Raw genomic sequence first — 16,457 nt, 5'->3', positions numbered from 1 at the left:
ACAGGCAGAGGAAGTGAACAGAAGCAGCAGGTGGCTTGAGATGCAAGCTCCCTCAGACAGCGCTGTCAGCCTGGAGTCAGCCCACAGCGCATGCACAGGCGGCCCAATCTGAAGCAGTGGGATGAAGACCAGGAAGAGTTCACCCCCTCAGTTCAAACAACAGCAGCAAATGCAAAAATGTTCTTTGCAAGATGTGGCTGAAGGGTCAAGAGATGCTTTTTTTTCTTCAAAACTGGAACTAGACTCTTTATGTAAAGTATTTATTGTAAGACTTTCAGCATTGACTTGTAGCAGAGAAGAAAGTCACCAAATAAATAATATTACAATTTAAGATTATGCAGTTCTTTTAAAATTTCAAATGCTGTCAATAGCTACTAAATGATGTCCTAAAAATGTTCAGCTCATGATAAAAATCTGCCTAATGTTTTAACAAAACGAGTACAGCCCAAGAATTTCCAGCATTTAAAAGCTGCTAAAGGCATCCCAGGCTATTTATAGATTTTTACTCATAATAACTTTATCTGTCAGTCTGGTTCAGATTAAAGGAGGACCGGAAACCTTTAAAATAGTGTGCAGGGTTGCAGCTTGCATGTGTCAGGAGCACCTTTTGATTCGGGGAAGCGGCTGCAGAGACCCTGCATGTGTGGTTTTCCTTCCTGAGCTGCAGCAGAAGCTCACTGTGACAGCCTGAACACACACCGTCACAGTGACAGGCACGGATCAAACCAAGTCCAGCACAGGCAGGATGTGGCCTGGGTCTGCCAGTTCTGGTCAAACAGTGAAAAAAAACTGAGGTTAAGCCTGTATTCACATGTGACATGTTGGGATGTTTTCATTTCAATGTGGAAGATGATCATTCTGACAAGGTCATTAACGCCTGAGAGGCCTCTCTCAGTTGGTGTTTTTAGAGTTTCTGGATTCCTGTTTTAATCAGTGTTTTTAACTATGTAAAGCTTAGGAAATATTTCCAGAGTATTCCTTTGTTATTGTGGTTCTGTTTCCTATTATTAATTGCTGATGTCTTGATTGAGGACCAGCTGCAGACCTGGTATCACAAGTGCTCTGCTGAGACTCAGCAAAATCAAAGCACCAGCATCTCAATCTACTCTGCAGAGAAATGTGCAAGCATTTTGAAAATGTTCCTGTTCTATAAGTATCCCAGATCACTACCCCTCCACCGCTGTGCTCAGCAGGTGCTCCAAGGTGTTTTTTGATGGTACCCTGTTTCTCTCCTACAGATGTGCTCAGCATCATTCCCTTAAAAAAATGATAAAACTGCTAAACTATTTCCACAACTCTGAACAACAAAAACAGTCATTTTTAATGAATGGCATTTCATCTGCAGTTTAATTTGTTGCTTGGTTATTTTGTTACAGATCAACAGTATTACTCCATATACAACTACAAGTACAATAGTTTGTACAGTTCATATTCAAATACACAGTTTTCATTGGCTTATTTACAAAACACTTTATGTACATGTTTTAATGTCAGTGCAATGTCACCTTCTTTCAACAAACACCTTACAAAAAAGCATTTTTTTTAAATTAACAAGTCAGCTTTCAATCTGACAGTACAGAAGTTAAATAAAAAGAGGCTACAAAAAGACAGACAGCTCAGTAGTAGATTGCTCCGCCTGCCAACCTGCTGAAGTAATGTGCGGGGTGAGGGGCGGGGCAGGGGGCAAAAGCCCTGTGGTTTAACTGGCTCTGCTTGTCCAGCCTCAGGTCACAGATTGGTTCCATTAGGCAGATCTTTTGATTTCTGAAAATTGTGCTAAAATTAGCCCCTATTTTTAACAACAGTTTGAGCTGCAGGTGGCCTGAGGGCACATTTATGGACAGAAAATAACAAAATCAAAAACTGACATGTACTGGGCATATAACTGAATGTAGCACTAGAAAATGGGTTCTTGACTGATTTGATCCTTACTGCAAGTTTCCCTTTGAGTCATTTCAAACACATAAAACTAAACATCATTAATAGCTCAGCTAAAAGGCAGAAAGGTGGAGGAAAAACAGCATTCAGAGCAAACATAAATAGCACAGATCAGCATACTTTCATTCATTCAACAGTCTTTGCAAAGGAAAAGATGACTTCATTCTAATACATATTCTCCAGAACAATGTCTATTCCGTGGCTACAGCAGCTAAAAATGAAGCAAACATCTGGTGTGTGTGTGTGTGTGTGTATGTAGTGGCGGAGCCAGAGGACATTTCAGTTGCAGAGGTGTCCTACTACTACTGATCAACTTAAAACAGACCCAGCTTTAAGTGAAAGAAACACGTTTGCCTTTGTGCTTGCATTCAGTTGACATGACAGAAACTTTTGACCAAGCTGCTGACTTAAGGAATGCAGAGCAGCTTTATCTTTTCACTTCATGCCGGGTGTTAATGGTGCAAACAAGTCTATTTTGAGGCCGTTGGAACTAGTTTTAGCTGAATGCGTGCTCAGATGTCACGTTATGAACTCAAACATGAAGCTTTGGCGCTACTGCACATATTTAATCTGTATAGTAACCACGAGTCATCTGATGTCAGACTTTACTATCAGCCCACATCAGCAGGTTGTCTGAAAAAATCTGTGAAGGGGCTTACAAATCCGACACCAGATAAGCACAAAATCATAAATGTACAGCCTTAAACAAGCTGATTTTATCATGGAAAACCTGTTTGACTCGGGAGCTGAATCAGGTGGAAATCACTTCCGCTCACATTTACTTTGAACTGGTGGCAGGCTGACGATGGTTCAGATATTAATCACAAGTAGAAATCTTCTGAAGTGGAAATCAGGTGTGAGGTCATGAGCAGTCAATATCCTACTTTCAGTAGAGTCAGAGCCAGGCCGAGGCTAAAACAGACTTATTTTTAAAACCGAAATCTCAAAATGAGCATAATGAGTTATGCCAACACTATTTTACAAATCTTTCAGTGCAGTCATGTTTGCATCAAATCTTTATTTACACAGAACTCTGTCCCTGTTTGCAGGTAAATTGGGACATTGTGGTCTACCACAATCGCCTTCAAATGTGAAACATGTACTGGTACATTTACCTCTTTCTGCTTAGCTGCACATGTTCCACCTGCTCCTGTGATTAACCAACTAACTTTCCAACCAACTAACTAACTAACATTCTCACTAGAAACACATCCATAGCAAATATGACTGGTTTAAAGATTTATGAATCAATGTTTACATTAAGTGCAGGAAATTCTTTGAGATTGCGGTAGTTTTAAGACAGCCTCTTAACAAAACCTCACTTCAAAAAGTGGGTACTATCCCTTTAAATTGACATCACTTGAATTACAATTCGAAGGCTCAGCTGCGTCAGTCAAGTTTTTTTAGGTTATGGATTAAATATTAGAATAATAACACCACTGATAAAATTCTTGATGATAGTACAGTCAACATTTTTTCTCCCTAAATGTTCCAGGTTTGTTTCCAAGGTTGCAAAGATTTAATCATTAGAAAGATGTGTAAAGTGACAGCAGGGAACTGCAGCAGGGGTAAGGTGCAAAGAGAAGCTTGCTTCCTGTGGGCGTGGCTTCAGCTAGACATCCAGGTCTGATCTAAAGAGATCCGCCTCAACAGAAAGCCTTTCTGTTTACAAAAATAAAACATGTCTTATAAAACGCCACCTCCCCAGAATCCAGGGAAAAAGTCATGAACATATACTGAACATATTTGCGCTTCTGTTTTTTTGAAATCATGGCACCTCTCCAGAATAAATGGAGGTTCCCAGGTGAGCTCCTGGAGTTGTGGCTTTACACACGTCTACACCAGTCATTTGGCAGCCGTGGGATTCAGGCGTGGCGAAGAGGGCTGCATTTTCTCTTTTTTTGGTGTGGGAACTCTGAAATGCAAGTACCTCGTCTCCTACATAATTAACACTGTTTCATACATTTAGGCTACAGCTGCTGCACAGACTGCATGATGGGAAGTGATGAGGTAGCATATGATATTAATCCTAGTGACATATTACCCTAATAAAACGGCTTTAAAAGCATCTCACAGTATCCAATAGTCTAGATAAGAAGTTTCAAATCAATAATGGCCTGTGGCATCACTTATGACACCAGCATGTATGTACTGAACTTTAACTATCCCCAAATGGCATTCCAGGCCCAGAGAACAGTGACACTGTTCTTCCTCTGATGACACAACCTCAGGCGGAAATGCTTTTTCTCCTCCCATCATCACAGGTGACCAATGCACAGTGAGAAAGCAACATCACTTCATGACTCGGCCACATCGGCATACATTCAGAGATCTGTGAGGTTCAGCTGAATGTTACAGGTATGCTATGGCAAAATACACATAAATGAGGATTGTTTTATTTTTTATTACTTTTTTTTCAATGCGCTTTCACTTGTACCACATTAATGCTTTGGAAAAGGAGGGGAGGGGTGGACGTGACTAATCTAGGTTTGGATTGGTTAGAAATGCTGCGCTGCCTCCATGCAGGCCGACAGAGGCGCGGCTCCGAGCCGTTAGCAGTCTGGGAGGATCCAAACAGCTGGCGCTTCCTGCCCAGAGCCAGAGCGGGGCGCAGGTGTAGTGTAGTGACTGGAAGGCGGCGCGCTCACTGAAGGACACAGTACTTCTTGTAGTCGGACTCAAAGTCTTCGTCCATGCTACTGGTGTCGGCCATCTTTTTGCCATCGATCTTTGGGAGGAACTGGGAGTAGTCGACTCCCTGCTGCTCATAGAACAGGATGTAGGCTGAGTCGGTGTCGATCTCCTCGGAGTGAACTTCCTGTTGAAACGACAGATCCACCATGTCACATTGTGAAACACCAAAAAGAGGGAGCCAAACCTAAAAAAGGCTTCTTCAGATAACACATGAAGATATATTTACGGCACCTCACAAAAGAATACATACACCTTTAAATAGCTCACATTCAGTCCAGGACTACAAACTTCAATGTAATTTGTTACGACTTTATGATAGATAAACTTAAGTGCATATTGCGGAGGGTTGTTGTTCTGTTAGGATGTGAACCTCCTGGATTCTCTCCCATCTGACCAGGTTCCCTGTCCGTCCTGGAAATAACCAGCAAAAAACCAACCCGCAGCATAATGCTGCCACCACCATGTTCTAAAGTTAGAGCGGTGGGTCATTAACATTTATAATTCAGGGATGTCTTTGGTTGCAACATAGAAAACTTTAAGATGCTGTAGAGTAAAGTGTAAAACATGCATTAAACTTAAGGCCCAGCGGCCAAATGTGGCCCGCCATAGTTTCTTACGTGGCCCTCTAGACTCTAGAAAACCTTATAAAAATTTTTTACATTTTGCAGATCAAATCAATGAGACAGATCATTACAAATGTTTTCACGGGTTTTATCAATACATTCTGGCACAACTGGTCATGATCTAGATGTGGCCAAAAATGAATTTAACACTCCTGGTGTAAAAATGCTAATGAGAAAACTTGTTTTTCTTAACTGCCAGAAAAATAAACTTCATAGTGTTATGTGCATTTTAAAAGTGTCTGTCAGAAGAGAAACACCCACACAAGGTTAGCAGGAAAACACATGAATTTAGTCAATTCTCTGGTAATTCACTCAGACCAAAAGGCCATCCAGGATCACTTCTAAAGCCCTGATATTTGTGTGTGTGTGTGTGTGTGTGTGTGTGTGTGTGTGTGTGTTTAGTTACCTTGCAGCTGCTGTCATTGTAACAGTACCACTTGTCATTGGGGTTTTTGGCATATGTGACATAGTGGCCCCCTCCCATGATTCCTGAATGACACTGAGAGCATAAAAATAGACAGATTCAGAAGTTTGTTTAATTACTAACAGCATAAACTCATTACTAGAGTGAATGTGAGGATGGTACTGACTGATATTGCATAGAGGTTGTAGAGGGGATCCAGACACATGTCCCTGTGCTGAAGCAGAGAACTGTCAGGATCCACGTTGCTCTCTATGCTGCAGTCTGACCCCATCCCGTTGCTGTCTCCATTCATCAGGATTACGTCACAGTGGCTGCTGGACGCCTCTGTGCCAAAGGATGACTCTGACGCCGCCTGATCGCTGGAGCTCACAGGCCCTGCTCCTGCCGCTATCGCCACCCTCTCCTCTATGTCCACCTGCAGTGCACCGTCCCGGGAGTCAGCTTCAGAGGACGCAGCTCCGTCTAAGTTCTCCTTGCTGCTGGAGAGCCGGTGCTTGCTGCCAAGCTGCGGCAGCCGTAGCCGGCCTGGCCTGCGACCAGCAGGCTTTGGACTACCAGAGGGGCTGCTGTTCCGACTGAGAGACGGCGCTGATCTCCTGCTGGAGGCTGGAGAGGCTGTTAGAAAACAAAACCAGATAAATGTTAATGACCTTCCATCTCCACCTGACTGGACCCCCCCAAGAATATTCACTGGATTTTGGAATTAGAATTAAATGGTTTTCTGTAACTGTGAATTGTTTCTCTGCCATTTGCACAATTTGTGGCATGTACATGAGTTTGATTAACAATGCTAAAATCCTCCCCCTGGCTCTGATTGGTTGTTTTTGTGGATATCTTCAAATAACAATAATGGCTCAGAGAGGAGGAGGAGAACATCGATCTGTTCCCAGATTATCCTAGGCTGTTACACTGACAGACTGGTGAGATTTTTAACATATATGTAAAAATCATATTCTTTATAAAACTTACATACTGCAGCTTTAAGGGAAGAGAGATATCTAAACCAACATGGAAACATCATATCTCTTTACTGTCTTGACTTTATACAGAACTTTATTAAAAATTGGGAAGTTCAAAGGTCACATTATCACCAACTGGGGTTACACACTGTAACTATTCCACTTCCAACTTTTACCAAAAAGTTGTGCAAGGTCAAGACAATAAAAAGAGGTGGATTATTAATTAAAAAAGTTTAAATAGGCCTATAGCAAAATAGGATCAGTATATAAAAGTCAAATTACAAAATGCACCAATTACAGTGATCCCTCGCCACTTCGCGGTTCACTTATCGCGGATTCGCTATTTCGCGGATTTTCATAATGCTTTTTTTTTTTTTTTGGTTCATTGTGCACTTCATTCTTATTCGCTAAAAACTCACTCCGCTTCTTGTATCAAAACATGCTACGAATTGTGCTATCATTTTGTCGTCTGCAGTTATATGTACATAAAACAACAGCAAATTTACATTAAGTTGGCCAAATTATCTTGTAATTTCGAAGAAGAGAACACTGCAGAGCGCAGTCAGGATGCAGCGGCCCAGTCTGAAGAGCAGTGAAACGGCCTACACGTGAGTCACTGTATTTGTATACAGTACATGTAATAGTTGCTAATTGTAAAAAAAAAAAAGTTTTCTATTTCGCGGATTTCACTTATCGCGGGTCATTTTCGGAACGTAACCCCCGCGATAAACGAGGGATTACTGTACACAATAAACATACTGCACATGGTTATGGCTCATTCATCTCCTCATATGTCCAGACGATATTAACATTTGTTAATATTCCACATATGGAAGTGGCAGACATCCGTTTTTTTGGGGAGGTGAAAAGATCTGAATTGGGGCTTCCAGGCTGCCGCGAAAACGTCAGATATAGGTTGGGCAAAAAGAATTGAATTTGGGTTCCATCTGCCTTCTATTTGAATGTAGTTTTAGTTTTAGAAGGAACAGATTATTCAACTTTCATTAGCATAATCCATTTTGACTCACAATATAAGGAATTATAATGATATAAAACAGCAGAGAAATACGTGGAAACAACTGATGCAGGTCTAGAAGCAATTGTGCTTAAGGTACACAAATGGCTAGCAATGGTACCGAGTACAGCACTTAAAAGAGCTGACTGTGAATCAAGAGAGACAATATTTCTATAAAAAAATAGTAATAATAAAGTCAACCTTTCAGTTAAAATTAATTCAAGAAAACAGTCAACTAAAAACAATCAAGGAAACCCCAGAGAATGATCCATTTAAAGACAGTAGGACTCTGACCCTGTGTCTGGTAGCTGCTCAGCTATATTTGGACATTTTGAACCATCCCAATCCTCCTGATATCACTCATGTTGCTCTCATAGCCACACGTGCACTAGAGCTCCCTCTACTGGACCCCAATTTTCTAAAGAATCAGAAACTTATCGATGAATGTTGACAAACTTCCTTATGCTTCACTGTGTAACAGCTGTGAACTAACATGGAGCTTGGTGTTATTATCTCAATGAGTCATTAAGCAGGAAGTTAGTGGAAGTACCTTTGGGCAGGTTGCAGAAGCCAGCCGGAGCCGAGATGGAGGACAGGTTGTCTTCCCCGACCCTCAGCAGGTCCTCGCTCTCACTGCGCGAGTGCAGGGAGCGATGCTCCAGATCTCTGGGGGCCAGGAAGGCGCTGGGGTCAAAACTCTCTCGAGGGAATTTAACAATTTTCTGAGACTTTATCCAGCGACCGTTGACAAACTGGAAGCGCTTCAAGTGGACAATCTGGAGAAAATACATGTGGCAGACATTTAAACACCTCACAGTCATACAGTCATTATTGTGGAACCCAGCTCCAGGGTTCATGGTTTACAGACCAGGATGGGCGGGAGCCTCCACAGGTCCAGCTTCTTGGTGGCCAGCCGGTGGGTCTTGCACTTTGAGCAGTAGTAGAGCTCATCCTCCCCCAGCTCTTCTTCACTGGTGAAGGCCTTCAGACAGCTGTCCAAGCTGATGGGCTCGGCCTGAGCTCGTCGAGACTGCTCCACACTGCAGTGCTCCTCCACAATCTGCAGGGAGACACAGAGACGGTTGCTGCTCTGCACTGCCCGCCTTCTCTTTCACTTACAAACACAATATTTTGATTATATTCAGTAAAGATCTTTGCTTTACTGAATGTGTGACACATTTAGCCAACTTGTCACTAGGACTTTTGTTGCACAATAGTCATTTTGCCTATATGTGAAAAAAAATCTGCAATTAAAACTGGTATTTCAAAAAAAGGTAATCATTATTAAAAAATTGTTGACTTAAAACAAGCTCTTGAAGCTCACTGAACAGTTACTGTAAGTTTGTTCTGTCTTATTTCAAGTGTACTAATGCCCCTGTGCTGAAGCAGAAACTAGGCAAAAAAATACTTGGTATGATTTTGAGAATTTGCTTTTCTTATTTTTTCAAAACTTTTCAACTTGAATGATTCAAAACATTCTTGGTATATATAGTAATTTAATTCAAATAACAATCATAATCATTTGATTTATAATAATAGAGGGGTGGCTCAAGACATGGATACAGTTCAAACATTTTAATGTTTCATTGTTAAAAGGCAGAGTGTAACCAATGGTTAACACAGATCTTAAAATACATTTCATACTCAAACGCTGATGAATTTAAAAAAAAAAGTGAAGCAGAGTGTGTCAGGATTCCTCAGTGGTGATGTTAAAGTCTCACCACCTGTTAGTGCAAACTCCTGATGTCAGTTGCTGCTGCTAAAGTTGGAACAACTAGTTGTCAGGTTTAGGGGTAAATAACTTTTTCCATGAAGTTCCAGTTGGTTTGGATAGTTTTCTTTTTCTTTAATGAACAAAATCATCATTTGACAACTACTTTTAGTATTTTCTCAAGTTATCTTTATCCAATGTTAGAAATGTGATTACTGTCAAAAAGCAAAGACAGAAGGAATGTTTAGAGAGGCAAACAGCACTGCAAATCTCATAGATTTCTTTTTTTCATTCGGCTAGTGTAGAAATTCCTCCCCACAGTGGTGTGTGTGTTATGTGCTGCTCCACTCTGAGGCTGCTGGTGTGTATGTTACCCTCTCCTGGGAGGTCTGGTAGCGAAGGTGCAGGGCGGTGGGATCCCAGTCCACAGCTATATAAGCATTCCCTACAGAGGCTCTGTCCTCTGTACACTCTATAGTGCAGCCTCGACAGAACCTGGACCATGACAAACACATTAACAAAACAAATGGCATATTTCATTTTCTGAACCTGAATGTTGCATTAAACATGTTTCTTATAAATTTTATGGAATGTGAGAGCATGAATCAGATGTGTTGCTTCTTAACTTGTGGCAAATGCCTGTGAGTGGATCCTACCTGTACCAGGGGCACCAAGCACACGAGTTGCCGTCCTTCCCCACCACTCGCAGAGTGAAGGGGTACTGGTACCCCATGCTGTCATCACTGCAGGTTAGGAAAAGGAAAGCTCAACAATATGACGCGTTTGTGATGAACAAAGCTTGTCAGGCATTCAGCAGCAGACAGCTCTGCTCCTGACAGACCTTCAGCCTCCTACCAATCACAGATAGATCCCAACTAGACCCTGATGTCAGTAGTGCTACCCTCCTCCTGGCTCTGATTGGTTGTTTCTGTCTGGGTGCATTTCTGCAGATGGCAATCAGAGCACTGGGAGGAGGTGGAGGAGCTCAGTCTGTCTCATACCATACTGTCATTATGTAGAAACAGTTTTAACAAATATGTCAAAAAACTAATTTTTAAAAAGAAGAATAGAATTCATTTTTTTCCTCTTCTTTCAAATGTGAAATTAAAACTCAGTGCTGAAGAACATTTATTAGTTTTTCTAAGGATTTCAACCGACACAAACAATAATATGATGAGGCGGAATAGATTTTTAATGCATAAATATAAGAAGAGAAAAAGACTTTTGATCAATTGCTACATTTTACGGTCAACTATATTCATCATGTTCAACCACTAACACTGCTGGGAGACATATGCATGGGAAGACTAAGATGTTTGTGAGAATTACCAGTCCTGAGCATGGTTGCTGGCCTCCTGGGGGGGCAGTGGGCTGGCCAGTCGGGACACTTGGATCCAGACTGCATCATACAGGTCCTTCTTACTGGTGTGGACAGTGCAGGGGACAATGAGCGGCATCCCAAACAGGCTGGGCCGGTTTTTCTGAGATGACAGGAAGTACAACTCTGTCCGCATCTGAAAAGGGGAAACAAACATGGATGTGTCACCAGCATAAACACATTGGCCATTTACAAATGTCACTTAGCAACACATGCTCAGTGACGTCTCACCTAAGATTGTCGCAATACGCAATTAATCAGCTAGTTAATCGCACGATACATTAAAATGAGCTTGATCATTTTCATTCTGATGACTAATATTTTTTGAAGGTCAGTTTTGTTTACAGAGACATCATAAGCCATTTTATTTATGGTTCTGGTTGTGTGTGGTGCTTATTTCCGATATAGTTTTTGGATATTTAAAATGTCTTCTGTCTTCTTTACAAATTAAACTTCATTCATATTTGAGAGGGTGAACTCGCGTTATTACACCATTATGAATATATAACCTGAAAATGAACTCAAAACCACATTATCTTTTTACTGCAATCAGTACTGGGACGATTTTTGGCCTGTTCTCACCATCTTTCTGTGCATGGCGATGATGTATCCAATGAAAGGGCTGTCCTGCATGGGGCTCATATGTCCATTGGCAACCCCATTGACCAGAGGCGTCTCTGGGCTGCATGGCAGCAGTGTGCCGGGCCCACCGTTAGCCATCGGGTGCCTGTTAGCAGCTGAGCCGTTGGCTGTTGGGGTGATGTCTGGTTGAACAAGGCAAAAATTATGAAAACAGAAAATGTAGAGACAGTAGTAGAGGACCATCCAAACCTCCAGTAAGTGAAAAGTCTGCTTCTAGAGGAGAGTAACCTGTGAGTGTGGGCGAGCTCAGAGATGTTGGCGAACCCGGCACCGGGACCTCAAACGCACAGAGGAAGCCATTGACAGAGAGACGCACCTTCTGGTTGTCCTGAGGAAAGTTCTGAACACAGACAGTTTACATGTTAGGCTGCAGAACTCCAGAGAGTACAGCTGTGTTAGCACCAGCAGCACCATGGGACTACCTTGATATTGGAAGCATGGACCTCAGCCAGGAGGATCTGCTCCGGCTTCAGGCTGCACAGCTCGCTCAGCAGCTTCTTCAGCCCCGTGTATTTCTCATCCATGTTCAGCCTCAGCCCGTACCGCACTGGCGTGGAGCCGTCCAGTTTAATAACTGCACAAACAACACTGCAATTTATCCTGGATCTTCTCTTGACACACCATGTTTGTTCTCACTGGTGTACTAACCAGTGATCTCCAGATGCATGGAGCTGTCCATGGGCAGAGGCAGGGACAGGAAGTTGAAGGGGTCGAAGCGAGCGCTGATGTGGCCACAGGTTTTACACTTGACCTGGGACTTGAGCTGACCGTGGAACAGATCCACCACGATGGAGCGGTTCCTGCGAAGGTGGTTCTCCCAGGCCTGCAGAGATGAAGAACATAAGCACATACCGAGGACAACAGCACCACCATTGCAACAGCAGCAGCTCCTTAAGCAATGCAGTACATCACAAGCCATGATGAGAACGAGAGTCTGCGACTTGGATACGGGTCGGTCAGAAAAGAGGGAAACAGTGGGAACTCCCCCAGTTTGGGAAGGAACTCTTTGATCCATTTGAAGAGACTAGATATTGTAGATGGGAAGTTTTTATTGATTAGGATTCAAATTGAATCGAAGAGAACTATTAAAACAACATCTGCAGTGATGTGGACTCTGTTATCTTTATCCATCATAACTAGAACTTTTAAACCTTTAAATCTGCTTTGAAAGCTGGATCTACATTAAGATCCAGCTCTTCACTCCCAGAGTGAAACAAATGTACCAAAAATCCCATAAAGTAGAACTACAAAGAAATGAGCAACACTCTGCTGCCCCCTGGTGGCTGACACTTTCCCCCTCCAGACAGTGCACCTTTCCAGATTAGTATTAAAAATTGGGTATATGGATGAATGTTTTTGTGACGACTTATCCAATATTGACAGAAAGATATGTTTATTTAATAACTGTACACACACTGTGTGCATGGGTGTGTGTGTGTTATGGGAGGAGGGAGGAAGACAGGAGAGCCAATCAACAGCGCTCTGACCTCAGAAGCCACTTCCCAGTCCGGCCGCCCGTCGCTGTCCTTCAGCTCCACATATGGCTTCTCATGAACCCGGTTCAGGTCTTCATGGAGGCCATCCAGGAGGAACGCCAGCAGCTCTTGGGAGTCCTGCTGCTGGAAGCCGTTGAAGCGAGGGGCATACTTTGCTATCGTCCACTAGGGAGAAAACAGTTTGGTTCATTCATTCTTTTAAAGCTTGGACACATCTACAGAAAGGTGGAGCGTCCTGAACCCTTTGGGTTTGCAAGACACACTGGATGGAAGCTTCACCCTGAGTTTGAGCGGAGCGATGCTCTTCTGGGTTCCACTCCACAGCTCCAGCACCAGGTCTCCATAACACTTGGCCATGTGACCCCTCATCCCGATGGGGTTGATCCTGAAGGGAAACGGCATACAGGGTGAGAGGGACGGAAACACTCTGGAGCGTGCCGATGTCATGTAGACAACTCAGCACCTGTTAAGCTCGTAGAGATGCGTCCCCGACAGAAAGTAGTCTGACAGAGGCTTGGTGTTGCTCACACACTGAATGCTGGAGTTCATGAAACACGTGTTGCCAAGGTTACTGAGACCAGTCGCTCCTTTCTCAGTAGGAACTAGGCAGTGGACAACAAGACAAGAAATCAACAAAGGTTCAATTTACAGAATTAAATTTATGATCGATATTTTTAAAGCTCAATGCAAAAACCTGTTCTAAACATACATCAACCAAAAGAGGAACTTTGCCACTCAGTTAAGCTGCACATTTTAGCCATTAAACCACAGGTGTCAAACTCCAGTCCTGGAGGGCCACTCACCTGAAAGTCTAGATGTGCCTCTGCTGCACCACAACTTAATAAAATAATTAGGTCATTAGCAAGGCTCTGGAGAACTGATCTACACAAGGAGGAGGTAATTAAGCCATTTCATTCCAGTGTTTTGTAGCTGTGGCACATCTAAAAACTGCAGGACAGAGGCCCCTGAGGACTGGAGTTTGAGACCCCTGATTTAAACAATAATGAGTGAAAATGAAAAAGCATTAGGGGCAATTGCAGATTAAAAAAACATAAAGAAAGAAAAATAATTGGACGTTCTTATGACAAAAAATTGTAGAACAGAGGATCTTTTTCAGAATTAAAGGCAAACATTTACAATGCTAAAACTGAGTTACTTCTGAAAAAGTTAGATATTTGTGACAATAAATGGCAGAAGTCCTCCAGAATATAAGTGGTAAATTTAGGAGATGTGCTTCTGGATATTATAGTGATGCATCTAGACTCTTTTTCCTCTCACATCCTCTCCCAGGTGCAGATCCAGAGCAGTTATACTGAAACTTATTTCTCAACGTCTCAGGTGTGTGTTCTGGATCCCAAGGCATTCATGGTAATTCTGCACCCAGGAGAAGTTCTGATGCAGGACGAATCTTCTGTTTACACTTTGAAAAGATCCAGATGTGCATCTTGTAAATGTGTCACTTCAACCTGAGAAGACTTCTGGCATGTCTTGTGGCAAATGTCTGATTTTAGAATTTGAGGTGGGGTTGATAATCACATTTCTGATTGACAATGTCATAGAATATTTTTATTTTAATATGAGAAATGTATCCCTTTAGTCATTGAAAAATTTGCATTTTTTTCTTGCAATCTTTTAACAGTTTACATCAGAAAATATTGTCATTTCTTTTCTCATAAACAAGTAAAATTATCCTAAAAGTTTTGTTAACATTATTGTTTTTATTTTGTGTGCCACAGCCAGAATAATCCATAGTAGAAAGCTCTACAGCTGCTGAAAACAATAAACCTAAGAGAGCAGTGTTACAATAACATTCATTTTTATGAGTTTATGAAATGTGCAGGACAAAGAGGACTGCTGCACATCAAACAGCAGGACATCAGAGATGATGCAACAAAAGCCTGCTGCTGCAAGTGATGTGGAGAAAAATCCACAAATCACAGAAGAACTCCTGCTGGAGCTACTAGGGGACGTCTGATGGCTAAAGTGTTTTAGATACTAAAAATGATTTCTGCTACAGATTGGGAGCATGAGACAGCTGGAGTGATAAGGCAATGATAGAGGAGGAAGAGGAGAAAGGGTCACATGGGTGTAGTTTCTATCCTGTTCTTCATGATCTGTCCTCTCTTCTCTTTTAACAAAATCTAATAATAAGAGCAGCGAAACTAGCAAGTGTTTTTCACTCACTGATGGATGGCATCTGTAACAAAACCATCAATTAAATGTTTTTAGTTGATGGTTTGGGCCATCAGAGTTAAGCTCACTGAGTTCAGGTTCTTCATGGTATCTGAAATCATCCTGAGTGAACTGGCCATGAAGAATAAAGCATTGGTCCTTAAGTCTTCCACTGAGCTCAGCAGCAGAGAATGTGAAGGAGACAGAGAACCTCAGTGTACCTTTGTGTCTGTCCATTTTGCTGCTGTTGGCAATGAAGGACATTTCTTCAGGCCAGCTCATGTCTTTGTTTCTGACTGAGGGTGAACAAACAGAGATGGTAAGCCTTCTCATCATCCAGCAACAAGTTGTCAGTATATAGCAGCTGCAGTTTGGTGACTGAGCAGCAACAAGAGGAACATTGGGTAGAGCTTCTCTTACCCTCAATGACCAGCTGCTGCTCATCCTGGATCTTCAGACTCTCCAGAGTGTGGTCTTCATCATCAAGCAGGGTCAGGTAGTTCTGGAGGACAAACAAGGGTTTTATTTAAACGCACTGAACAATTATCTCCAGGCTGCTTAAACATGCTGCATCTTTACAGCTGCATGGGGGGAACAGCCAGGCTGTTCAGATGTTCATGATGCCATTTTACAGAGACGTTCATTATTTAATGTTTTGAACTGCTTAGTCATAACGAGGTTTACAGATTAAAATCCTTCCAGCTATCAGAGAAAGTGGTGACTGCAGATCTCCCTTGATATCATGCACAAAGAACATTAAGTTTAACCTATTTCTGCCTTTTTGATACTCGCTGCCCGTCAGCTGGCTGTAAAAAAGCTCCAACACTTTCCGTTGCTTTTCAGAAAGATGAATCATAAAAATTGTAGTCATGTTGTGGAAACTAAAAGTCTCCTCTTCACACACAGGGATATGAAGCATCAGAGCAGGTTGTTAGGATTTTGAATTTCTTTAAATTTACTTATTCTAACACAATAATTGTAACATTGCAGAGTTAATAAAAAAAAAAGTGATTTAAAATAGTATGGACTCCAGTACAACATCTCATTATATTTGCCTTTGGCGTTGAACTTTGAAATGATCTCAGGCCGATCTCTGAACACATGAGGTTTCTGAGTGATCTCGGCTCACCTCACTGTTGTAGAGCCAGAGCCTCATGTCCTCCTCCTTGATGCGGAGCCGCTGTGACAGGTACAGGTGGATGTCCTTGATGGTGGCCATGCGGCTGAAGCAGCCTGTGTACGCCAGCATCCTCTTCAGAGGAGCATTAGGAGACGGCACGTTTCCTGCACAATACAAACCCCCATTTAGACCCAAACACCTGGTTTGGTCTGATCACCAGACAAACCCTGATGATCAGACCAAACCAGGACCAGAACGTTCATCCAGCACACAAGCTCAGAGATG

At 42.3% G+C, this 16,457-nt stretch overlaps 1 protein-coding gene across 1 annotated transcript in view; it reads right to left on the bottom strand.

Moving 5' to 3' along the window:
- Positions 1 to 1,328: 1,328 nt before the first annotated feature.
- The window catches only part of usp32 (ubiquitin specific peptidase 32), a 52,245-nt gene continuing 37,116 nt past the window's right edge, over positions 1,329 to 16,457 (bottom strand). The window contains exons 17-34 of the mRNA XM_044119573.1: positions 16,182 to 16,336; positions 15,473 to 15,554; positions 15,274 to 15,348; positions 13,344 to 13,482; positions 13,160 to 13,265; positions 12,872 to 13,045; positions 12,033 to 12,207; positions 11,807 to 11,958; positions 11,613 to 11,724; positions 11,325 to 11,506; positions 10,694 to 10,878; positions 10,021 to 10,107; positions 9,739 to 9,859; positions 8,522 to 8,713; positions 8,204 to 8,429; positions 5,846 to 6,294; positions 5,662 to 5,754; positions 1,329 to 4,756 (exon numbers count right to left, since the gene is read on the bottom strand). Coding sequence (XP_043975508.1) covers positions 4,583 to 4,756; positions 5,662 to 5,754; positions 5,846 to 6,294; positions 8,204 to 8,429; positions 8,522 to 8,713; positions 9,739 to 9,859; positions 10,021 to 10,107; positions 10,694 to 10,878; positions 11,325 to 11,506; positions 11,613 to 11,724; positions 11,807 to 11,958; positions 12,033 to 12,207; positions 12,872 to 13,045; positions 13,160 to 13,265; positions 13,344 to 13,482; positions 15,274 to 15,348; positions 15,473 to 15,554; positions 16,182 to 16,336 — 2,879 coding nt within the window. The 3' untranslated portion in view covers positions 1,329 to 4,582. The remainder of the gene's footprint in view (positions 4,757 to 5,661; positions 5,755 to 5,845; positions 6,295 to 8,203; positions 8,430 to 8,521; positions 8,714 to 9,738; positions 9,860 to 10,020; positions 10,108 to 10,693; positions 10,879 to 11,324; positions 11,507 to 11,612; positions 11,725 to 11,806; positions 11,959 to 12,032; positions 12,208 to 12,871; positions 13,046 to 13,159; positions 13,266 to 13,343; positions 13,483 to 15,273; positions 15,349 to 15,472; positions 15,555 to 16,181; positions 16,337 to 16,457) is intronic.

This window comes from Gambusia affinis, linkage group LG06 (assembly GCF_019740435.1).
Source record: "Gambusia affinis linkage group LG06, SWU_Gaff_1.0, whole genome shotgun sequence".
Classification (NCBI taxonomy): domain Eukaryota; kingdom Metazoa; phylum Chordata; class Actinopteri; order Cyprinodontiformes; family Poeciliidae; genus Gambusia; species Gambusia affinis.
This window is presented reverse-complemented; position numbering and strand designations above follow the sequence as displayed.